General features: G+C 49.8%; 1 protein-coding gene across 2 annotated transcripts; it reads left to right on the top strand.

Moving 5' to 3' along the window:
- Nucleotides 1-377: 377 nt before the first annotated feature.
- fam49bb (family with sequence similarity 49 member Bb) lies at nucleotides 378-21192 on the top strand. Of its 2 annotated transcripts, XM_029149461.3 has the most exons (12): nucleotides 379-709; nucleotides 6026-6114; nucleotides 12903-12985; nucleotides 13873-13994; nucleotides 14232-14337; nucleotides 16565-16704; nucleotides 17967-18044; nucleotides 19325-19441; nucleotides 19528-19607; nucleotides 19691-19817; nucleotides 19894-19964; nucleotides 20427-21192. In XM_029149461.3, exons 3-12 carry the CDS (start codon nucleotides 12913-12915, stop codon nucleotides 20488-20490), a joined length of 978 nt encoding a protein of 325 aa, XP_029005294.1. In that variant the 5' UTR covers nucleotides 379-709; nucleotides 6026-6114; nucleotides 12903-12912; the 3' UTR covers nucleotides 20491-21192. The 2 variants fall into 2 exon arrangements, with proteins under 2 accessions (XP_029005295.1, XP_029005294.1); XM_029149462.3 differs by lacking the exon at nucleotides 6026-6114 and having other exon boundaries at nucleotides 378-709.
- The last annotated feature ends 3939 nt before the right edge of the window (nucleotides 21193-25131 follow it).

Below are 25131 nucleotides of genomic sequence, written 5' to 3'. Positions count from 1 at the left end.
ACAGGCAATAAACACAGGTTTGTTATTAAAAAGGCAGCTTCTTAAATGTCTGCCCCTACTGTGTGACTGTGCTGACATTGACATGAGCATCTGAGTGTAATTTAAAAGTAAAGGTTGCATTTTATTTAACAAAATCACCACCTACAAAAACGGAAACGCAAAAAGTTTTACAGCAAATATATAAAACAAGACAACCGACAAGAAAAACAAAATATGCAAATGAGATTGGATAATGTGAGTTTAATTCTTGAGCTCTTTTAACAAATTGACTGCTTTTGAAATCCGAGCCTCTGCTCCTGCGCGCGCCTCATTAGCGCCCCCTGGAGGCGGGCTCTCTACTAGCATCGTTAACCTACAGTAACGGTTCCTAGCGGTTCAACACGCTCGCTATCCCCCAAATAAAGCGGCGCTGCGACATATTTACGGGCTCCTCGAGTAACTTATCCGCCTCAAATCAAGGTTGAAGCACAGCGACAGGGCCGGGCGGGTCTCACACTAGCTCGGCGCAGAAGGTGTGGAAGCCCCCCCCCCTCCTCCGCGCTCAGAGGTGGAACAAACCGAACTCCCCTTTCGGTTGACGGCCACAATGACGCTCGGTAACTAACCCGGAAAAAGCAACCGCGAATCGCTTTTCTTCTCCTTTCGGCCCCGCATCTGGCTCGTAGCGTGGCGCCCCGCCGTCAGCTGCCGTTTTGCTGTGAGCATCCAGGTAAGACAGAGAAAATTACTACTTTATCTCGCATTTCGCGTGTCCTCTCAGCCCCTGTCCACCGGTTGCCATTCACCGAAGCCGCTTCTGAGTGATCCTCGGAGGAAAACTTAAAGATGAGCCGTGAACATGTGTGGAGATAAAAACAACCAACCCCTCTTTAATGTTATCTTGAATTAATGTAGCATTAAAATAGTGAGAATATCAGTGTTGTTTTGGTTTCCTCACCGAGGCGCCGTTAACTTCCCCTTTTTCAGGGGGGTTACGCTGCTAGCTACATTTTCCTGTATTTGGCCAGAGGCAGTGAAGGTAACACTCCTGACCCATATAGTGCTAAAGCCAGGTTATCAGCTGTGTTTGGACCCATGTGCTGGACGATCAGCACAGCTCCACTAAACCGTATGGCTCGGATTACCCCGCTCTTACGCAGGGAGCAAGCGGTGCGTCGTGAATGCGGCGTGAAGGGAAACGCAGCCAGTGACAGCTGGGGCCCGGCTTCCACACTACAGCAAGTTTGCCTTTGATCATATTATTTCTTATCAGCGTATAATAATAATAATAATAATAATAATAATAATAATAATAATAATAATAATAATAATAATCAACATTTGCCATATGTGCTGTAGCTTTGATCCCGCATCAGTGTAATAATAAGAATAACAGACTATACATGTGTTGGCTTTTTTCTTATTCATGCAGTTAAAGTAAAGCCATTTAAAAATCTATTCAGTCAAACCGGCGCTAAATTTAACTCTCAGGCTGCTTCTTATGGTTCGCTTCATTATTCAGAGAGCTAATTACTGTTGAATAATAGTAGATCAGTTAAATGTCAGCAAATAGTAGGAAGGACGATGACTGTACATGACACAGAAATTGTCATAGGAAGTCGTAACTAGTGAATGTTTGGCATTTAATGCAGCCCTGTCATAAGTCAGCTTTTCATTAGTTATATTTATTTTATCTTCTCAGCAGTTGTGTAAATAAAGGCAGAAGACCAGAAAGAAAAAGAAATGTGTATTTGCTGCAGTACCTTTAGTAAGTCTACTTAATTACACTGTACTACAGTGTTCTGGTATACAACAAGAGGCTTTAAGTGGCTTCATGCATCTCCAATAATAAACCTATCATTAGCTCAAATAGTGCGCTGAGTGGAGCACGTTCAAAGCTTTGTCTTTGCATCAACCGTCTGCACGGAAGCGTGTTATTTCCTTTCCGCCCAGCCCTCTCTGCTGGGCCCGAAAGTGGAAGTGAAATGCCCGCAGATCGGATTCGGAGGTGGCGTGTGGCTTGTGACGCTGTGATGCCGCTCCTCTGCTAAATCTGCTTCCCATTCTGTTACGCTGCGGCTCTGGAGACGTGCTCGGCGTGTAGGTGACTGGCACCGCTTCCCCCTGTGTCCACATCAGAATAGAGGCTGTCAAGGTGTGGTTCCTCAAGTTTATAAAACACCCCCAGGTTATTACTTTGCAGCTCAGCACACACAAAATAAGGTAAAGTAACTGTTAAAAAAGCAAGAGTGTCCACTTTTACTGATGTTGCATGTAAATGTTTCAGCAGCAGATCAGGAAAAGCTGCTTGCGACAAAGAATGTGAAATCTGCTGTTGAGAGTGCAGTGACGTTGTTGTTTGTGTAACAAGAACGAAATGAAGATCTGGCTCGTTTGGCACCGCGCATCCCAGGTCTGATCCAGCTGCAGGTACAGACGTGCAGGTCTTTCAGGCACAACGGTAGAAATTAACCAAGGATTGGATGTGTTTCTAACAGTGCACAATAAATACTAGCAGCCTTCCAGATTAGGAACCTTTCCATTCTGAGGATCCTTTTTTCAATATTGGGCGATAAATCATTCTGTCTATGCAGCTAAATTTGGATGGAGCGTTCTCATTTTGACCCATTGCGATGCCTTCAGGGACCTACCGCACATTGAAACCTGAGACAAATTCCGCCAAGGGAAGATTTCCTAGATTCTTACTCCAGTAAATGTGTTCTTTGGCTTGGACAGTTGGATCGCACAAGGCTGAGTGAGCATGGCGACTGTAATGGTGGTTAATTTTTAATTATTAATAATTTTCCAGACCTTTCAAAGTCATTTAGGGCAGGGCCGCTGCATCCTGTAAACAGAGAGGCATTAGAAAGATCTTGTTTAGGGAATGGGTCTGATAACAGTGGGCTGACGTTGAGTCCACGTGCTGCTGAAGTGTTGCCTTCAGGGTCAGTCCTGTGGACAGGTGCACTGCTGATTCTTTGTAGCTCCTTTCATGCTAAACGCTACTGCTGTGCAGTAGATTGGTCATTGTTTGCTTTACACCAGAAGCAGCAGCTTTATTAAATATACAGTGACTGTTTGCTGATTCTCTGAAACGTATTTGGTGGCAGTATGACCCTTGAGCCAGGCTGCATAGAGAATCTGTCCAATTCAGAAGGTGTGATTGAATCATTCCAGCTTGTGTGTATTTTTTCTATATTCGTGGCCATATACAGCAGCTTGAAATAACCCTGCCTCTCCAACAAATGAGCCTCCCAAGCTGCAGATGTAGCTTCACACACACACGTTCGCAGGGCTTTTGGCGTCACACTCAGATCCGATGCTGATCTCAGACCAGCTCTATTGATTTCTGTGGCATAATGCTGTCCGTGCATTTATCTGGAAGAACTTCCTTCTGCCTTTTTGCTCAGCATTCAGCTCCAAGGCTGTTATCGTGAGTCTGTGGCTTCAGCATCAATCCGCTTCCAGAAATGGATTCTGTTAACAGAAATGTCTTTTAAATGGGCTCATTAGAGCAGTTCTGCATAAAACACGCGCTGGAGTTTGCGACACTTCTCCAGCTCAACTCCCGGCCTCCCCTCGCTGGTGCATGCCTGCTCTTGTCCACAGTTTAAACCTTGACATGCTTGAATCACTGCAGGAAGGGCTGACTGTGCCCCCTTCACGGCCGGCCCGGCTCCTTTCTGAGCACGTCTTCTGATATTGTCTTGACTGAACATGCTGGGCCCGGTCGGCGCCGAAGCTCGTGCACTACTTAGACGTCGATCGTTGCGCTTGTGAAACGTGACTTCTGCTGCATGGAAAACATAAAAGTGAAGTTTGCATCGCACACAATGAGATTTCGTCCATATCTGCTGGTCCTTTTATTATAGAGGCGGTGTTTATTGCTGAGTGGACGCAGAGCGGCCTCGTCTGCTGGTGGCGGCGTGGTTTATACGCACGTCCTCGCTCGGCCGCCCACGCCCCCGTGGACGCGGAGCTGCAGATGGTAAATCAGCAGGGTACGAACGCTGCCCCCGCACGCACCCCCCCTTCATCCTCACCCGCCTCAGACGCACACCTGAACCGGCCCGTTCGCCGGTCCCGTCCGGACCCCTTTCATAGCGCTCTACAGTCGGGCTGCGGCGCGTTGGGATCCCGGCTGAGCCCTCCACCACTCGTTTGTTGTGACATTTCACTTTGAAATGATTTTCCCACCGAGGCTCCGTGCGCTTCAGCAACTCCAGTCGATACCCGTCCTCGGCGAGGGAAGGGAACAGGAGTTGTCATGGCAACCTGAGCTTTAATGGAAGTTTTATTCAGCGGTGTTGAAGCCGACGCTCATTGGGACCCGGTGTCTCCTCCTCAGCTCCATCAGGTGCATTGGTTTGGCAGCGTCGTCTTCTGCTGGGAAATAACGGGGTCTGAAGCCCTTTGGTCAAACCAGGCCTCTACATCTCTACAGAAGCTGCATAAAGACAGTGTGACATTATGGGAAGCTTCCGGCTCTTGAAATGAAGTGTACATTTCAAGCCACATTTTCGCGGGGATATTTGTGAAGTATGTGAGAAGTGGCTCCGGTGCGTTTCTGCAGCAGGCCCACACATGTCGGCCCACATCCACAGACGCGTTCATGTGGTGGAGCTTATTAAAACAAATGTAGTCGCTGTGTCGACTTAATGCTCTCACAAATACCCTCAAACGTTAAAACTACCTCCTGCTCTGAAGTTCCTTTGTGCTGTAAAAACCCACATTCGTTCACAGAATTTTCAAATTACAGTGGAAACGTTTAAAGAGCTGTGTGTGTGTGTGTGTGTGTGTGTGTGTGTGTGTGTGTGTGTGTGTGTGTGTGTGTGTGTGTGTGTGTGTGTGTGTGTGTGTGTGTGTGTGTGTGTGTGTGTGTGTGTGTGTGTGTGTGTGTGTGTGTGTGTGTGTGTGTTGTGGTTTCCTGAAGGTTTTACTGTGGATTAAAGGTCTGATGTCTTTACCCTCCTGCAGCCATAAAGCATGTGTCCCTTTGACCTGGGCTTTGATAAAATCAACCCCGCTGCTGTGTATTTAATGTACGACCACGGCGTCAACGCGCTGATGCTCTGTAGCTTTGAATTCCTAACGAGCTGCCTCTCATGCCGTGGGTCGGACGCCGGCCTCTGCCCTTGCATGCTTCTCCAAGGTCTGCTGGTCTGATTGGTTGTGTGTGGTGGCCTCCAGCTGCAGACATGATGCATCGCTGACTCCCACGATGCCGCCGCGCAGACATCACCCACAGCGTCCCGTGCACATGTCAGCTGTGTTGCATTAGGAGCGACTTGTGGTGTACTCACATTAAGGCCTTCTCCTCTTCCTGGGTCCAGCAAAGACCAAAAATGTCTTTTAGTTCCTGTTTGCATTTGCCTCACATCCAGCGACTCTGTGCGCTGGTTGATCGCGTTCGCTCCTCCGACCCGCTTCGCCTCTCGCTCTCCTTGTGGGTTTGAAGTCTGGTCACATTCACGCGCGGTGCATTTGTATGCAGGCTGGAGCCGAGCGCGGCGCCCCGGTGCTAACGCTGTCTCAGGGAGGGAGGCCGTCTCAATCAGGGCTGCACCACAAGGTTGTGGCTTAGACTTTAGAAACAGAACGAGGCCATGGGATTGGAAAGGCGTTTTCGAGCAAATATTCAAATCCCCAACGCAAAGCCGTTAAACGACTGTCTGAACTGATTGTTTTGTCAATGAAATGCGACTTGAGTCGCGGGAGGAAGCAGGGAGCCTGGTACGAAACCTGAAGTGAATCACAGGAAATGTTACACAATAGGAAGTGGTGTGTTTTCTTTTCTTTTCTTTTAATATACATGCGTTTGTTCCCTGTTTTTAAAAGCCTGCTATTAGCTTATTAAAGAGTAGAACGTAAGAACAGCTCTGATGGTCTGCTCCCGTATCCTACCGCGGATCCAGATGAGGGGGAACCAGTGCCGTGTGTGTGTGTAATGGGCTGTCAACAGTAGGAGAGAAGTGTGTGTGTGTGATGGCGTCACTGGATCCTTTCTTCATGTTTGACGCTGTGTTGCTGCTCGCTGCTGTTTCAGACTGAGTTCTGCTGGAGGACTGTGAAGTGGGGCCACCTGCCTGTCTGGGCCTCCTGCTCCCGACTCACAGCCACACAGCTCCACAGCCGGTAAGTTCCCGTGCGTGTCCTGTCCCTGAATGCAGCTTTCCAATGACAGCGTTGCTTTCTTATTGTAGAAGATGTGGGATAATCATCTGTTGCTCGCTCCAGCTGGAGAATCTGGAAAGCTTCAGTGTGTCTACTGTCCAGAGAACACTAGTGTTAGTTAGTTATGCAAAGTTTAACAGCTATTCTCATACAGTCTCGCACCCAAATTTAGCGTCAGCCGTTATTTGTTTATCCGTCTGCAGCTCCTGACTGCTCCTGATTTGAATTAACCACAGGGCTTGAAAAGCAGGTAGCTGAGAGGAGCTGAGCGTCGCAGGCCAGACGTCTGTTTGTGCGCCTGTTGTCGTCACGTTTCGCTTCGCAGTCATTTAGGTCTGGGTGCCGCCTGAGGGGGGTGAAATGAAGGGATGGGTTTCTCTACATGCCACTTGAGGCAGTTGCTGTGCTTACTTTCCACTGGGTGTTTTCCACGCTGGGCTCGGTGTAGGTGGAGCTGCAGCTGCTGTCAGAGCTGCTTTGCTCCTATGGTAAATTCACAATGAAATGGCCAAAAACAAGCTGCTGCCGTAAAGTTTCACCTTTAACACATTTGGTCCAAGTGCAGGAAAGTTTGTCACATGGTTTAAATGTAACTAGGACATTGTCAGCCTCGGTGGGAATGTTACACAGCTTGTGTAGAACCACATCCTGCCCTTTGTGTGTGCTTCTTTCAGGGTTTACTTGACGAATTAATGAAATAAGAATAACCATAAACCAAAAAGTGTTAGATATTATCCCTGACGGTGTCACATTTATCTTTTTATAAACTCCAGTACTACTAGCACCTATGCCTGTTCTAGTCTGTGTGCTGTGCTGTGGGTGGATGTGAGATGTGCAGCGGCTCAGGAAGTGAAGTGCATTGTGGGCCATAAAGCAGTTGGTTAATGTAGGTGTGTTTGTGTAACTGTAGGACACAGGGTCACTGAACTGGCAGTGCTGACTCGTAAGATCATGGTTCGCGTTTCTAATTTGAACAGTCGGTCATTCCGACCTCTAGTGGCTTCAGTCGCAATCGACCGACTTATTCCTCATTTCAGAGCACAGGATTTCAGCTGGTTCCTCCAGTTAGCAGGTTTCCAAGCTGGCCGTTTCCACATTTCCTCAGCTCTCCATCTCATCGTTTCACTGCTTGCACGTCGGCCTATCCCTGTTGTATTTTCCATCCGTATCTCCTAGGAAACCGTTACCATGACGCACAGCCGTCAGATGATTGGCCAGGCCGTACTACTGAAACGCTGCATGGCTTCACAGCTGAAGCTCACGTGGTTCACGTATAGGATCAGCGTGTCCCCATCAGGTGTCTGTCTGTGTATGTTCTATGTGTCCGCTCCAACACACAGTGGCAAAGCTATTTTAGTTAGCACGCAGCACACGGCCCTGTGGCGTTGGGCGTGTTGCATTATACATGGAGAATGGGGCTGAGATAATGCAGCGGGCTGAGTTCTGTGTGAATATACAGAGGCTGGATTAGCCTCACTAAGCCAGGGGGAGGTGTGCTACAGTAGCCTGAGGTGACGCTTTTCTCAGCTCCTCTGTTGCTGGGCGAGTAATTGGGTCAACACTGCCCTCAGCTGGTGGAGAGCAGGCAAGTCAGACATGTGGCTCGTACATACAGCACAAAAATGCATTTCAAAAACTCAGTTTCATATTTTCACAGTCACATAACAGATGATACTTGGCCTCATTTAACCAGTGTGACCGCACAAAGGCTTAAGTTATGATTTATTGCATGGAAATATCATCAGCTCCACTCATGACTCAGCTGATGGGAGAACCCCCCCCCCCCCCCCCCCCCCCCCCCCCAGCCCAGCCCAGCCCAGCCCGTTGAATAGGTCATTTGAGACGAGACGTCTGAGTGGGTGTAATATGTAGAGTGGTTTGTTATGTCAGCTAAAAGCTCCCAGCTTCTTCTCGCTTATCTATAATTTACATCGGAGGAGAGCTGACACGTGTAACTTCCTGCTCAGGTTCCCCAAAGGACACGGTCTGGCGGCCATCGTCGCTCTGCTCTCACACATTTTTGCGAACCTTGGGCGCATAGCGACACAATTAAGAGGAACTCCTTGAAGTGTGTGGATTTGGTTCTGTTATAATTGAAATGACTGCAAGTCAGCAGCAGTTGACTCGGCTGCTCCTCATCCCAGGAAACTGATGTGAGCAGAGCCTGAACTTCTTTAATGATAATCTGAGCAGCTGCCGAAGCGTTACATAAATTGGTCAGTGCTCGTTTGTTAATTTAAACCTCCCCTGGAGTTTGAATGGAACGGGTTCTGGGCACAACTGCGTTCATCCTCCAGGTGGCGCTCCTCTCTCACAAAACTCAAAGGCCGCTCCTGTTCAGCTGACACTCATCCTTCCAAAATCTTCACCGTGCCCCACCCAAAATCCTGGACGCTGCACTGTGCAGGAGAAAAACCCATTAAAAGTGCTGCCGCACTGCATTTTTCTTCAATTCATCAACAGCACACGTAAACCGGGCCGCCTCCAGACGCTATGACTCTGGTGACTCAGTCAGTCAAAAGGTCAGACAAGTAATGATGGTTCAAGGCTGTTTAAGCAGAAGAAGGGGAGATCGGTGTGTGTGAACGGGTCGAGGAGCCAGATGCCCCGAGGGAAGCATTGCTCACGCCAATGACAATATGTCCTCGTTACTGATTTCCTAACGCGTCCGTGGAGGAGTCTGAGGACTCTCAAGGACAGGGAGGGCAGCTTCCATCTGAGGCAGATGTTCTGCAGATGCAGGGGGGAACGGAAGCAGCGCGTTTGCTGAGGAGCATGAATTTGTTTCACGTCCCTTTCATCCGTCAGTGCTGAGTGGCCGCAGGCTGGGAGGTGTCGGAGCCCAGGCCTTCCATTCCCAGGGAGCCTGTTAGTTTAAAGTCACTGATCTGAAATCAGCGCCCCGCTGTCTGCGTCCCCGTGTGTTTTGATGGTGTAAAGTGTTGTTGGTGAGACTAGAGAGCGGAGAGCCTCTTCAGCGAGCTCGTTTCCAGCACAGCCAGCGTTTTAGCTGACTCTTGTGTATGTGCCTGTTGCCATGGTTTCCAACTTTCATCAGCTGCCGTCCAAAGAGAGGGGCTTAGTCGAGGATGAGGCGCTCCCGCTTTTCATCCTCATGCCGGTTTCATGTTTTCATTTCCGTGCGCTGATTGGGTTCATCATGTCTGCAGTGTGGCGCAGCATTATTTGAAGGAGTATTATTCGTATTTTTTTTTATCAGGGAGGGAATATTTCTGTGATGCGCCAGCTGATGCTGGGTGTCACCTCCAGGTTTCGCCCTCGGTCTTCCTGCGGGTTTGTTTTGATTTGACAGAATCTGGGTGAAGCGGGCATTAGCTGATGTTTACTCGGGTGCAACAATGTGCAGGCGTGGCTACGAGGTAATCGCCCCATAAACAAACACGCGGCACGCCCCCCTCGCCGCTCGCCGCCATGTGCGCCCCGAGCCATCTCTAGTCAGCTGGGCTGTGCTGGCACGAGATGGGCAGGGTGAGGGGGGAGGAGGGGGGGGCGACGGGGGGCTCATGACATCCCCCGTTTGGGGAAGTGCTCCCCCATTTTCTGCCTGTCGAATTGGGCCAGTGTCAGCGAGCTCCGGCGGGTCCGGGTCTGGCCAAGTGGGCTAATGCGATGTGGCGTGTCACCCACAGAATCTAGGTCAAGTTTAAAGCCGCCTGCTTTCGCCCGCCTCTCCGCCACAGTGACGCTCCAAATCCCTCCCCTTCCTCACACACAACAGTATTCAGCGCATATCCTCACCCAGTCTCGTTTTTACCATTATTACCTTTTTAAAAACAAAAACGAGCCATGGATTTTTTTTTCCAGATCCACAACATTTCTGCCGCCTCGTCCCATCCCCCCTCTAACAGCCCGAGGCGAGCTCTCATCCTCTCCACGACGGAGCCCACGTGACAACCCCCACCCCCCCACTAGGGTGGGGAGGGCGTTGTTTTTCCTCCATAGTAAAGCAGCGGGGCACGTGGCTCCTCATGCTGCAGCCGAGTAGAGGAATGTCAGCACTATCCCTCGCTCGCCTCCGCCGAGCGTCGGCCCCTGAGCCGCCGCCGTCACGCTCCGCTCCGCTCCGACGGACGGGATGCGGCCGAACGGGCTGGGATGCGGCGAGGGCGGTGGCATCCAGAGGTCAGGATGCTGCATGGGTGTGGCACTAAAGGAAGCTTCAACCTGTCTGCAAAGATCCTGCATCAGCAACATGTCACTGATCTAGTGCTCATCACAAAACCAGCTGCGGCTGAAATTTAAGATTTAATGATTCATGATTTAATCATTTGTAGCTGATTTATGACATGGTTTTGCTGAGCTACTCATAACTGCATCAAAACACCACGCACTCAGTAGTGATTTTAAATATTTCTGCATCATCTCCTCTTGACTTTACTCCACTACTAATCCACAGTTTTTGGCGCATTACCTCATCTGTATTAATATATTCATGTGCTTTCAAGTCCTACTATTACTGTACTCGCTGCTCACCCGGAGCTCGTCCCCGATTGGCTGTTGCAATGTTTTCAATGGTACCAAATTTTTTTTGGGCTCCATGGATACAGGGAGCTGTTGGGTAGATCAGCTCAGCCAATCGGAGCGCTACGCGGGCTCCTGCTTGTCAGATTCTGCCCATGGCCTCAGAAGCAGCCCCCCCTCCCCTCCCTCTCTCACTGTGTGCACGCGATGGCTCAGTGGGGGGGTTCAAAACAACAACAAGGCTGTCGTCGTGCTCTCCGGCGTCCAGGACAAGGGCTGCTGTCACTGGGATCTGCATCTGCGAGCTGTCCGGCAGCTGCGTCTTCTCTGTCTACAATATTACTAAGAAACCTCATTTACTCAGGTCTGATGAATGGGGAGGTGTCGTAATGAAAGGTCACCTACAGTAAGATGTGCAGGTGGGGCTGGTGAGCGAGATATTAAAGGGATCATGATTTAATGTAGTCTCTTTCTAGTGCACATCAAGATTCTCTAGTGGACCTTGAAACGCGGCCACGCAAATCCCCGTCCTTAAAGCGACCTGGATCGGAGCGGCGCCGTGGCCGCGGCAGCCCCCAGCCGCGGCGGCGCCCGCATCATCCGGCCGGGCGGGGCCCGTGACAGCGCCCGTCCTTCCGAGGCCGCGTCAGGTGGCGCTTGGCGACAGCCAGCGAGGTGCCAGCGCTGGCACAGTCAGACATTCAGGTCAGATTAGAGGCAGGTAATGAGATGAGGCTGGACAAGGCAGGTGGGCCCTCGCAGGTGGTCGCTGGGTCTGAGGAGCGTTGAAGTTGGTAGAGGTTCTTTTGAAGTCAAAACACGCCTCATGTGGAGTTGGTCTAGCAGCAACATTACTTAAACAGATTAAAAGCTGATTGTTTTAACTGGGGATTAATTTTACTGGCGGAGTCAATTAATGAGTTCAAAGTTTAGTTTTTGAAATGTCAAAAATAAATTAGTCTTTAGTCTATGATGATTTTTTTACCCCCACTGAACAGCAGTTCACTTTTTTTTTTTTTTTTTATATATAATTTTTTCCTGCGGTTTAGGAAGCGAGGACGTGACCCGCTCCTCCTCCAGACGCAGGGTTCTGTCTCCTGCTTTCCAAACGGCCCCGTCTGACCCTCTGCTGACTGCGGCGTCCGTCCTCGCCGCGCCGCAGCACCTCGCTGTCGCCCGGCATTACCTGCGTTGTCACGTCTCACTCCGCCACCGCCGCTCCTCGGTCGCTTCGGCCTTTTACCTGCCACTCAGCGGCTGACAGCTGCCTGCTGAAGTCTAACTTTTGTGCCGCCCCGCGTCTCCGTTAATGTGGACGGAGCCGGCGTTCCTCCCCATAAGCTGTCACAGACCTTTGACTTGTCATATGTCCGACCTCGGCTTCTTAAATATGGACGCCGCTCCTTCCGGGAGTCTGAGGAGCATCAGAGCAAAAAGCTTTAGGAGTCTGTCACTCCAGGTCATGTAGTTCACAGCTGACATGTATGTGGAGTATGTGTACTGTATGCTACAGTAGAGAGGAACGTCGGAGTGATAATCTGTCCTATTTATAAATTAAGGGAGTTTTATGCATACTGTATTTATATTTTTATTATGTTCCTCTTTTCAATCGTTTTTCTAGTAACAAGCATGAGTCATGAATCAACTCCTGTCAAACGTGAGACCTGCATCAAGGAGCATTTATAGCCTTTGCGTAGTTTTCACCTTGCGCTTTCTAATAAGCGGTGTTTATATTTAATAAGGCTTGGATCCTGTGTCGCATGCTGTATGTGCTCATGTTTTCTGAGGCATGTGAAATATTAATAGTATATTAATATGAGACGCTGCTTTGCACTTTTCAAAGACACTGATTCTGCAGAAATGAGGTGAATTTCAAAGTGTGTCAGACGAGGTCTGACTCGCACACGACCAAGCGGCTCCATAACTGTCTCCTCGTCTGGTTCTGCCTGACACAAGTCTAAATGTGATTTCCCTGTGGAGGCCTGTAAAGCGGACGGTTTTGCATACAAACGTCTGTAAATACTCGTGATTTCTGGGAAGCAGAAACACCCAAACAGACTTTTGCATTGTTTGGCGTTGACATCTGGCTGGTGAGGAAGCGCACGCTGGGGGTCTGGGGGGAACGCCGGGCACATCTGGGGCACCGCCGAGTTCAAACAGGCACCAGTGCAGCGAAGCGGTGCCGTGGATGCAGCAGGAAGTCACCAGCTGCTCTCTCCCACTCGCTTCCTAATGATTTCTGTCTCACTTTCCACCTTTTTTTGCAGGTATCCTAACATGGGGAACCTACTGAAAGTTCTGACGTGCGCAGATTTGGAACAGGAGCCAAATTTTTTCCTGGATTTTGAAAGTGAGTTGTTCTAATTTATCAGCCTCTGATATTGATCATTTGAATACGTGAATATCTCCCCCACTCATGATTTACACTACGCTTTTCCATCAGCGTGCCTCTTCCACACAAGAGTTGGTGCAGAATATCAATCAGGGCAAAGTTGCACCAAAGCGCCCCCCCCTCCTCAGATACAGAGCGGTTCAGCTGGGCTGCTGTTTAGCTGCTGTGTAGCTGCTGTGTAGCCTAGGGCCCCTGATCACGGCGTGAACCTGCACTGTGGTGTTCTCACAGTTGGCAAGCCCAGAGAGCCGCTCATACCTTCAGAGAAAAGAGCGCTTCACAGCTCCTAGGTGCCTGTACATTAAAGCAGTGAACCCATTCCTTTTATTCGCCGCGGTGAGTTTTCATCACGCCGATATTGTCACGAAGCCGTTTCAAGCTAAATCTAAATGATGTTCTCAGTCTAAATAAATGAGACGCGCGCTCCGCAGCCGAGGACTCTGCGGCGGCGGCTGATGTGAGCTGGGTTTCAGCCGTTTCTTCTCCTGGCAGCAGGGGGTTGCAGTCATCACACTTGGCAAGGTGTTCTTGCTTCAGGTGGTGGGAAAGGTTCGGCGCTGCTGTTGTTCGCTGCCACGTCTCTCAAGGCAAAATCAAAATTCTGATATTTCACAGCTTCTATACCCAGAGCTGTTACAAAGCTGCGAGAGGGTACCTCACCCTTTTCATTTATCTGCTCTCAACTTGCTCCATTTCCCTCCTCTCCGCCAGGAAAGTGGGTGGTGTCGGTGCAAAAAAAAAATCGGAAGGGATTATTTCAGCAAACTTTAAGTTAAATAATTGAAAGCTGGATCATCAGACGACTTGACAGATTTCCTCCGGGCTGACCGCGTTGTCCTCTGCAGATGCCCAGCCCACGGATGCGGAGCGAGAGGTGTGGGATCAGGTGGACGTGGTGCTGAAGGACGCCAAAGGGATCCTGGATGAGCTGCAGGCGTACAAGGGAGCGGGGCAGGAGATCAGAGAGGTAACGCTGGTTCAGACACTCACCTCTGACAACACGCAGCGCCGCTGCAGAGCCGGGGGAGTCTGCCGCGTCCCGCTGCGATGAGAAGCCGAGAGGAGCACGGCGCTGCGTTAGCTGAGCTCGCTGGGAAGAACTGCAGCCGTGTATGAATATGAATAGGCTTTACGGGAGGATACTGTTGTGTAATGGAGACACAGATTCCAGGCTTCAGTCAAAGCGTGTGTTCACTGTTTCCAGGCCATCCAGAATCCCAGTGACGAGGCCCTACAGGAGCAGGCGTGGGCGGCCGTGGTTCCTCTGGTGGGGAAACTCAAGAAGTTCTACGAGTTCTCCCAGAGATTAGGTGTGTGGCCGTCTGTCCTGTGCACACGGGAGCGTTCATTGTTTTTCTCATTGTTTGCGTGTGCATCTTCAGCCAGTCTGCAGACGTTAACACCCCGAAGCGTGGAGAAAAGCGGCTTCTTGCCTGACCTTTGTGTAGGATGAGGCTATAGTTTGCCTAATTAGCATGGATACAGGGTGGGTGGGGGGTTGGCTTACTGCTCCCTTATCTTCTTATAACCCTGAGGCGGAGGGCGCGGGGGTGGAGCCACACATGTCCACATCCTCACCGCCGTGTCTCCGGTGGGTCGGAGCGTCCGTGATGGCCGTTATGTAACAAAGTAGGTCACCTACTGTACTGTACCAACCTCGGCTGCTGCTCCATTTCACCGTCTTGACTTTAGGCTCGGCCGCCGCCGCCCAGACGCACACGGAGGAGTCTCTCACTAGAGGCTGTCTGGCCAATCTGCAGCACGGATCCCCTGCTCAGGAGAGCAGAGATTAAGGAGAGAAGATTATGAAATAAACTGTATTTGAAATGAAGATGCTGCTCAGGCTTCATCTGGCTTAAATTTCCTGACAGAACAGTTAACATGTAGCTACGCAGCAGCCAGAATCTGGGAAACTGCAAGTGATGACAGTGGAAGCAATGAAACGAGTTTTAATTATTGTTAAATAATGAACTGTGCAGCATTAACAGCTAAACGGTTTCTCAGTTGGTGAGTTTATACTGGCATCGCCTTCTCGTACCCTGAATCATATTTATCCTCTAAATGCGTTGTGATTTTCTGCTATTCAGAGGAGCAGATTTAAATTGGAGCCTGTCTGGGGAGTCTTAGTTTGTTGGGTCTAGACGAGAGTAAAGTCCCTCTATCCTCTGGCCCTCCCCTCTCTGAGTAAAGCGCCTCCACGCTCGCCTGCTCGGCCGTGACCTGATGAGATCAGACGTCTCCCGCCGCCCCTCGTCCCCGGCTTCCCCTACAAACCGGAGCGCTCCTTCCTGCAGGCCCCTGAAGAAGAAGCTGCGTCTTAGCTTCTGTTTGTACGTGGAAGCAGGGAAAAAAGCCAACCCTGCACCGCTCAGACCGGTTTTTAATCAGCCGCTCCGCTGCGAACGCTGGCCCAAGCAGATGGGAGTCATTACCCAATGTCAAACGTGCTCAATTTACTGTGCCGGCGCTCCGTCCGTCTCCCAAACATCCCCGTGAGATTATCCCCAGCGCAGCGCTCGGAACCCGCCCGCTCTGGGGCGTGTTGACGTGCGTATTATATGTAATCAACAGGAATTGTATAATGCGCTGAGGGTAATATGCAGCGAGCTCTGGTGAGTTGCATCAGACGTGGAGCTTGTCTGGGTTATGTCATTACTGAAGCGCCGCTGCCGCGTCTAGACCGACTTCTAAGCACCGTCTGCGTCTATAAATAAAATCTCCCTCTGGGCTTTATTGTTTTTTTTTTTCTCCAAATCTAGGAGTTTGAAGACGTGTTGGTTCAACAGAGCCACTAGGATGTATGGGTATGCTATGTCACGGCACGGCACAGGCTTTGTGTTTACTTCCTGTCAAAACAATGAGTGTAATCCTGCTTGAATTAACGCCCCTCCCCAATTTAATGCCAATGAGATAATTAGTTGCGTGTCCCCCCCCCCCCTCCGGACCGTGCCCCCGTCTCCCCCCGGCCTGGCGCTCGGCCCTGGGCTCTTTGGGCACCAAACCATTATCTGCCTCCGTCCTAATCAGGATGCTCCAGCCGGCTGACGCGTCCAACTGTGGCCGCCGTGCAGAGGAGCCGCTCTCTGGCTCCTCGTACGCAGCTGCACGCTCTCTGAGCCGCTTTCTCCACCGCTGATCACTATTTGAGACCTTTGGGACAATTGAGACAAATTTGAGTTACGTCTGCAAATACCTCACACCTGTAATGATGGCACCATTTGTGTTTTGATTTGTGAAGTTAAGGCCAATGCTGCTGTAATGAGTAAAAGCTTCATCCAGAAGCCCTCACAATTGTAGAAATTCTTTTTATAAATGAGACAAACGCACTGTTGTTCAGTCTTTATTGACCTTTTGCCTGAAGTGCTGGTACTTGATACGTCGGCGCTTGAAGGATTATTCAGTGTACATGCGTCGGCACAAGTGTCTCCGTACAAAGACTATTTCACGCTGCCAAAAAGCTTAGCGCGAACAGTTCAGGCTGATGTGTGTTTTTTTTGTGTGTGTCAGTCCTGTAACACGCGCCTTTTTTTGGCACAGAGGCGGCGCTGCACAGCCTCCTGGGAGCTCTCACCAGCATGACTTACAACGACCCCACTCAGCACCTGGAGCGCGAGCAGGCGCTGGCCAAGCAGTTCGCCGAGATCCTTCACTTCACCCTGCGCTTTGATGAGCTTAAAGTAAGACGCTCGCTCCTCGCTTCCTGCGCTTAAAGTCCAAACTCACCATTTAGATGTTGATGGAGGCTGCTCTTCTCTCCGCTGATTCCGACCGGACCCACAGGCTGCTGACGCTGCTGAATGGATTTTTTTTTTTTTGGCTTTTAAATCGCCAGCGAGCGCATGTTTAGCATTTAATTTGAATCCTAATGCCGCTCCGCTGTTTATAATACAGTGTCGGCTAATAAGAGGCCTGCAAATTGTTGTAGCCCTGAGCCGATTGCTGCATAATGTGGCAGGTTTTATTAATGACACGGGGAGGAAACATCAAGGACGTATCTGTCTTGAATTCGGACATAAATGGCTAATGTGCAAAAAAACGCTTAACACCAGGAATCAAGCGTGGGCGTCGGCTGAAAGGCTGTTATCAAATCCATAATTCTGGAGCACTCATCTGGTCAGACAGTGGGCGACGGCGCTCTCCTACACCCCGGCTCCTTGGTTATAGGAACCCAGCCCAGCACCCTGAGGCGATTTGCTGCGATGTCCCAATTAGTGCCCACTAGCCAGGCTGGCAGGATGAAAACACGGAGGCAGGGGGTGCAAGGTGGCACGCCAGGCCTATTCATCAATCTTTCACGTCCGTGCACGGGCGTCTGACCTAGTTAAAGTGTCTGTGCGGCGCGCAGCCCCTCCCTGACCACGCAGCCTGTCTCTTCTCGTGGACACAGTGGACACAGACTGAGCACCAGTCTATTGTAGCGGGATTAGCAGGCTGCCAGTGCAGCTTCCACGCTGACGGGCTCGTATAGGAATGAGGATAATTAGCCGCACGATGAGCTCTCGCTGGTTGGTTGGTGCGGATTCACGTTGAAGCACATTAGTGGTATTTGTGGGAAGTTAAGTGACTGAGGCTTTCATCGGAGGCCTGGAGTGTAAATAACGTCTATTGTCTCCTCGACGAGAGCCTTTAATGCCTTTGTCAGCTGTATAATTGTGACATGTCACCAGCTGTCTCCACGTGCAGGAGAGTGACCAGATATTTCCTGACAGGCTGAGCAGAGCTGTGGATGTGAAGGGGATGAATGTCAGAGGATCCGAATCCACCACAGCAAATGAAATTGTAATTGTATCGTTGTTCTTTTATGTCATCCCCACCCCAAAGCCACGTTTCTGCCGCGTCGGCTAAAGCGCTGTCACGCCGCCGCCGCCTTCGCCGCGTTTGAACCACCACTAGAAGTCCTGCTGCAGGCGCGTAGAAACACTCTGCTCTGTTTCCACAGATGACGAATCCCGCCATCCAGAATGACTTCAGTTACTACAGGAGAACCCTGAGCCGCATGCGCATCAACAACGTACCGGTGAGCGGCCTCCTCTGCTGCTGTTCCAGCAGTTTGTTGTTTAGCATTTCCGCGGCTCTGACTGTGATCACATTAAAGCGGTTCATCTCAGGCTGCTGCTGTAGCACAGACGAACCATGAATGAAGCTCTCAGACTCAGGTGCACCAAGTCAGAAGGCGCTGATCCCACACTGGAGGCGAGCCTTATCCTGAACTCCCGTTTTCCAGCTCCATGTGTTTGTTCTTCAGGTTTTCCAGCTCTGCGGTCTGAACCCGCCATTGCTCATAGAAATGTTGTCAGTTCCTGGATTTTTATTCAATCTGTGGACTTGTGTGACGCAGGAGATAAAAAAAAACAAAAACGAAGCAGGCGACTACAGTACAGTATAAAATACAAAAATGTGAACTTCACCTCATGCACGTCTTCGGTCCGTGTTTTCAGTCTCATCAAAAGGATATTCGGTGCAGAGAACTGCCTGAACTGTGATTCCAGTGTGCAAGCAGACAAGGAACCTAAGCTGCTCTTGGTTTTGACCCGTTTGACAGGAGGATTTATTCTCCCCAGCGGAAAACACCATTAGGCAAATGGGTCCAGACAAGTTGTCATTAGGACCTGTCAGCGCTGAAGGATTCTCAGGCGGCCGCTGCTCCTCGCTGCCGCTGCCGCTGCAGCAGCAGCAGCGCTTTAGTCACCGCTCTAACTCTCGACTGAATCATTCAGACATCCGAGATGAAACAAATCTGTCCCCGTGGTAAACAGTCTTTGAGCTCGTATGTCACCGTTTGTTGGGACATGAATCGGTTTGAAATTTGGGGGAGATTATTCATATTCTGTCAGCGCTCTCGCGGCGGCAGGACACCTCCTTTTTTAGAGGCGCAGACGAAATTAGAACACGCCGTTCAAGAGACGCCGGTGCTTTGTTAGCCGCCAGGTGTTTATAGTTTCAGACTGAAAGACGTAGTGAATTTAAAGCAGGAGGACGCGTTAGTCAGCAGGGAAACCTGGATGAGCAGGAGGTGCTGAGGGACGGGCTTTATTTTCTGACAGGATTTTTTTAATTAAATGCACAACAACAACAAGCCATTATGTTGATGAGCGCAGGCAGAAAACAGCCTGACAGCATCATGTGCTTTTGTTCCCTTTCACGAATATGTTTAAAGTCAAACCTGCTCCTTATGTTGTTTGTGATCATTAAATTGTGCATCATTGTGCTTTTGCCTTGTGCTCCATGTTCTGTATTTGACCTTTGACCTTAATGGAAAGAGTTTTCGAATCTTATTTTATTTGAATGCGTTTTCAGGCGGAGGGTGAGAATGAGGTCAACAATGAGCTGGCCAATCGGATCTCTCTGTTCTACGCCGACGCCACGCCCATGCTGAAAACGTTAAGCGACGGCACCACGAAGTTTGTGTCCGAGGTGAAAGCGACGGGCGACGAGCAGCGACTCCTTCCAGCGGCCACGCAAAAGAGCCCCCGCTCATTTTTACCTCCGTCTCGTTGCAGCACAAGAACCTCCCCATTGAGAACACGACGGACTGTCTGAGCACGATGGCCATGGTTTGTAAAGTCATGCTGGAAACGCCGTGAGTAGCTTTCAGTGTCTCTCGCCTGCTGCTCGTCCGCGTCGCCCCCGTCCTGGGTCTAATCCTCGCTCCGCGCCCCGCAGGGAGTACCGCAGCCGGTTCAGCAGCGAGGAGACGGCGTCCTTCTGCCTGCGCGTCATGGTCGGCGTCATCATCCTCTACGACTACGTCCATCCTGTGGGAGCCTTCGCCAAGTCGTCCAAAATCGACGTGAGTACGGCCGCGGGCGTCGGCGTCGGCCGCGGCGCTCAGTGTTCACAGCTCACGCTCTGTTTGTGGTCCACAGATGAAAGGCTGCATCAAAGTCCTCAAAGACCAGCCTCCGAACAGCGTGGAAGGCCTGCTCAACGCTCTCAGGTGAGTGTCCTCCTGTCCTGCAGCTCTCCAGGTGAGACTTCCACAGAGCCCCCCCCCCCCCACGGCTCGGTGACTCAGTCTCACTCACGTTTGATCAGCTGTGATCGCAGAAAGGCCGATTGCAACTGACACCTCGCCCCTCGTCTCAACCAGCTCGCTTTAAGGCGCACAGCTGCCGGATCTGACACGGGCCGTTTCCGTGGCGACCCCACATCTGCGCCTGGCTCGCGGCAGCGCGGCTCTGCCCGGGTTAGATGAGGTCATCAGCTGGTAGACTCATGTCTGATGTGACACAAGTCTGGCGTGTTGGGAAAAGTACAAGTACACATTGAAACATAAACTGTACAGAGTACTGCAGAATTCAAGGCTGTGCTGCTATGCTACTTTAGCACTTATGTAATGATATCGTCCTATTGCGCGGCCTCACATTGTCCAGGTCACATTCGTTCCTCTCACCTGCAGGTACACGACCAAGCATCTGAATGACGAGTCGACCAACAAGGCTATCAAGAACATGCTGCAGTAGGACGGCTTCTGGACCGCTCGCCTCACGCCCCGCTGGGGAGACGCCACTCTCCCGACTCACGTCGGTGCACAGAATGTTTTGTTGGTTTTGGCTTCTTTATTGTGTTTTTTTTAAATGGAAAGAGCTACAGTACAGTTCCACCCTCTTTTCTAATGCAAAGTGCTACTGCCATTATGAACGTCTTTTTCTGTGCCAAAAAGATGTTATTGTAATGTTTTCCATGAAAGGCCATGTGACAATGGCAGCTAAGGAGCGCTGTGGATCCTCGGGTGTTTTTAAAGGACTTTTGTTCCCTTTATCAGGGATGAGAGTGCTTTGACTTGAAAATTTAAGAGATATATAGAGAAGTATATATTATTTTGTTTGATTTGTTATTTAATATTACATCCTCTGCATGATGAGAATGATGATATTTCCTTTTATTTAAAAACAAATGGTTCAGTTTCATTTGTCTGCTCTGTTGTGCTCTATTAAATGTTTTGATATTGAAATGGTACTCATCGAAGTGAGATTAAAGAGGACTGCTTTTATATTTTTAAAGGTTTCATTTTGTGCATAGGCCTTTTTTTTCCCAATAGTTGTGTTTTTGTTTTTTTGTTTTTGAAAACTTTAAACTGTGATGTTTGCAAAGTTCAATTGAAACTGGGAGTGTGTGTACTGTAAATGAACAGTATGGAGGAATTAAACGGAGGTTTTCTACAACTGTCGGCTTTCAGCACTTGTATTGATCATTTTATGGCTGAGACGAGGTTTTATCACGCGTCGTTTTAGGTGCACGACCAGGAAACTGGAAGAGTGGAGGAGCCTTTTAGATTTTTGATGCCAAACATATCGTTGAATATTTTTGATTAAAGCTACTTCCACCATTAATGGATGTTAATTAATTTATGAACATGCAGCTATTTCCTTTGTTTCCTGTTCAGTAAAAGCGTAATTGCAGCGGTCGTTTGGTTGAAAGGAAGCTTTTGTGAATCAGATATTGTTCCCTCCACATTAAAGGCTTTCTCCTTTCAGAAGACGCGTCCTTCCGTGCGCTTCCCTCCTCGGCCTCCGGCTCTGCCTCTGTTTGCTGCTGGCAGGGCACTGCAGCGCTCCGAGCAGCTACTGGAGAACTTCAGGGTCGGAGCGAGCGAAGCAGGCAGCGCTTGGCTGGGTGTGTCCTCTGCTGCATTGCTGCATGAACAGACTTGGGATGTTGGTGAGATTTAAAGTCCTGGAGGGAGATGCGGATGAAGCGGGGAACGTGCTGCCTGCATCCAGGAACCGCTGCTGCCCTGCGTCTGCGGCCGTGGTGCATGTGAAATGAATTCTGTCCTTCAGGAAAATACTATTGTGACAAGTGTGTGTGTGTGTGTGTTGATTTGATTTCTAAATGTTTATTAGGGAATTGGATCCGATGGGAAAAACCCGAAGGTGAACTGTGCCTCCCGAGGATTTGACGGATTCGAGCGTCTCCCTCGCGCCGTTTGACAGTTTGACGCGTGGACTATCACGTGAACTGGCACAACTGTCAGTTGCTTCCGAGTAGAGAGTTTCTCCTTTATTCCAGCGAAGCCTTCGAAGCCGCCTGAGAACCGCGTTGTGTCCATAAACCACAGGGCCCTGACACGTTGCTCATCCGTCTCTTGGGGTGAGACAAGTTCACTTTTCTGAGAAAGACAACGGCTATCCTCCGAGACCACCCCCGCCACCCACTCCACCAGCCCTCCCACACACAAACACACTGCCACAGATGCGGAGCCCCCCCACCCTCCAATCCCACTTCCTCCTGTTCGTTGCTTTCATCGGGGGAGTCTTAGTTAATCAGTCGTGTCAAAACATTAACGGCTCGCTGAGGATCACGTTTCGTGCCAGCAACGCTGAACCAGTGGTGCCGTAATCTCGGTCCGTTGGGCAGATAGGACTCTTTACTTGAGCATCACAGCTTTATCAGGAACTTGGAGTCAGTGAAAGTGTTGCTACATGCGAGCGAGGGGGCTCCAGTCAAGTTCCTCTTAAAGCCTGTCAACGAAGGGCGACGACTTTGTGTAGATTAACAGACATGAGCAGCTGGAAGAGCAAACTGTATTTGTTTCATTCATATACTGTGTGTATATATATATATATATATATATATATATATATATATAGCAGGACTTTAATATATATAAAAGCTACAGCCTCCGTGTGATGGAACATACTGTATATATTTATATTTTTCTAACCGGTGAATAGAAGTGTTTCCTGCCAAAATATCCAGGAGGCTCTAAATCGATTTATTTCACGGGCAAACTGATAGCGTGAAAAAACAAAGTGCATAAAAATAAATGTTTCTTCCAGGACCTGCTGCCTCTGGCTACACCAAACAAGACAGGCCCCTTAACAGCTCGTGGAGTTTGGTGTTTTATAGACAGAACAGTTGATAAATCGTTCAGATTAATCAGTAATGAAAGTCATTTTGATCTTTTTTTTTTGGAGAATGTGCTGAATCCTCATTGGCATTGACTTCAACCATCACACAGCTGCTTCTGTTGATGAATATGACATTCAGACTCGGCTTGAGCCCAATTCTTTGTGTACATGTTGAGACTGGAAACATAGGATGACAAGACAACATGCCTCCGCTTTCTCATCTGAACAAGCTGATGCCAGGAGGTCTGAATGAGTCCAAGGTGAACTACAGTAATAAGCATTGTGCCGATTATATGATTTACTGTCATACTCATTAATTCGCTTTAAATGGTAACTAGTGGCTTTCAGGCTGATTTAGATCATTTATTTTATCCAATCAGCTAATCTGAAATAGTAGAGAGTGTAAATCAGCAGCGCGGCCTCGACTGCAGAAAAAACAGATGAACCCAGTTGAGTCTGTTGACTTTGTCGCTGTGTTCTGTGTGTGCGCTTGGGTTTACATGCACGCGTCTGCACTGGCCCTAATCACCGGCTCGAGCATCAAACTGCGATGCTCACTTCCACTTGCACGTTTCATGCATCCTGTCTATTGCAATTTCCTCAGACGAAGGTCCCGAAGGGAGCCAACGGTTTTCTGTGGCTCTGTGAGCCCATAAATCATGGCCGGGAGTCCTGATGACTGTGCAGCTGCGGTCAGGGTCTCCACCACCCGGGTCCGTCCATCCTGTCACTGAGTAATATCCGACAGAAGGGCACAACGTTCACGTGAGATGTGAAATCTGCCGCTGTGAAGTGGTGAAATGGCTGGAGTTTTGCTTCTTGGTAATAGGAAGTCTCCAGTTCGATGATGTGTGGCCACATTTATGAAACTGGGTGTAAATCCCCCAATCTGCTGTTTGGATGGAAATTGCCTCTGGCTCCACCTGTACAATGCAAACGCACATTCTGTCCTGAGCCACTTTAACCACTCAGGCCCACGCAGGCTGAGGCAGAGTATTTATATTGAATTATGAGCCGGAGTGTGTGAAGCTCCAGCTGCTACTGAGCGTTCACATTACTGTAATCAAGCTCCGCTGGCACCGGTTCCGCCGCGGCTCCCCGCCGGCTTCAGTTACCTCCCGTTACTAGAAGGGCGCTGTCAGAGGCGTGCGGCTTAAATAGGATTACTGGGGCAGCAGATTTCTGCGCGTGAGCTTCGACAGTTGCTCCCGTTTCCATTGCTGCTACTTTTATTTTAGTGTCATGCTCTGGAAACCATCCTCATAATCATTTGATCATCTCAGCCAATTTTGGGCTAAAGTGTGAAAACCGCCTCAGTAGATGGAATCATTTCTGTACTTTTGAGCTCTGACATGGTTGAGATTAGCATTTTTGTTTTGCTTTTATTCATGAATTATTAATCAGTAATAAAATTAACTGCGCCGTCTGATGCTCGACTTGCACCGCCTGACGTTAGGGGTGTGTAGGGGCTGAAGATGCAGCTGTGACACGTTATACGAATGGACACCGCCCCGTAATCATATTGACTAATAAAGTGAAGATGAGCGTTAGAGTGTCACACACACACACACACACACACACACACACACACACACACACACACACACACACACACACCCTGGCTCTGGTGGTGAGCCTGCAGGTGGTGCAGTAGCATCAGGTTTGGCTCACGCCGCTGTCTGTCAGCCTCTCCCTCGCTGCCAGACGAGCTGCTGACTGAAACACATTTCCTCGGCTCTGCGCCGCGGAGGGAAACCACTGATTCAGCTCTTACGGGGAGGACCCGCTCTCTGGGGTTAACGGGGTTGGGATAACACTCACATCGCTCCCCGACACACTGGAGCTCACGAGATGTTACGATGATGGGCTTTTAAGCTGAACGTATTTATCAGCTGCAGGTAATCAAAGCTGTCTCCTCACGATGCTGGAGGCTTTCTAACTATAGGACGATGGATGTTAAGGCTGTGTTAATTTGTTAGGACCCTAAAGAGCTGCTCGCAGATTGGATGTCAGCTCTGAGGGGGGCGGTGGCTTCTCGGTGTGTGACAGCAGCCCGGAGGTGATGAAAACCGACTGTGCCCGTGACCTTCTCTGCTCTTTACAGCCTGGCAACACCCTTACACCTTCTCATGCTCCTGCAGAGGGTACCCCCCCCCCCCCTCCCCCTCAGCACCCGTCTCCCTCCTCAAGCACCGACCCCTCATCCTCGCCTGCTTCTCCGCATGAATAATGCAGCAGACCTCCTCGATA

This window comes from Betta splendens, chromosome 4 (assembly GCF_900634795.4).
Source record: "Betta splendens chromosome 4, fBetSpl5.4, whole genome shotgun sequence".
Classification (NCBI taxonomy): domain Eukaryota; kingdom Metazoa; phylum Chordata; class Actinopteri; order Anabantiformes; family Osphronemidae; genus Betta; species Betta splendens.
The sequence above is the reverse complement of the archived record's forward strand: the minus strand, read 5'-3'. Positions and strand labels throughout refer to the sequence as shown.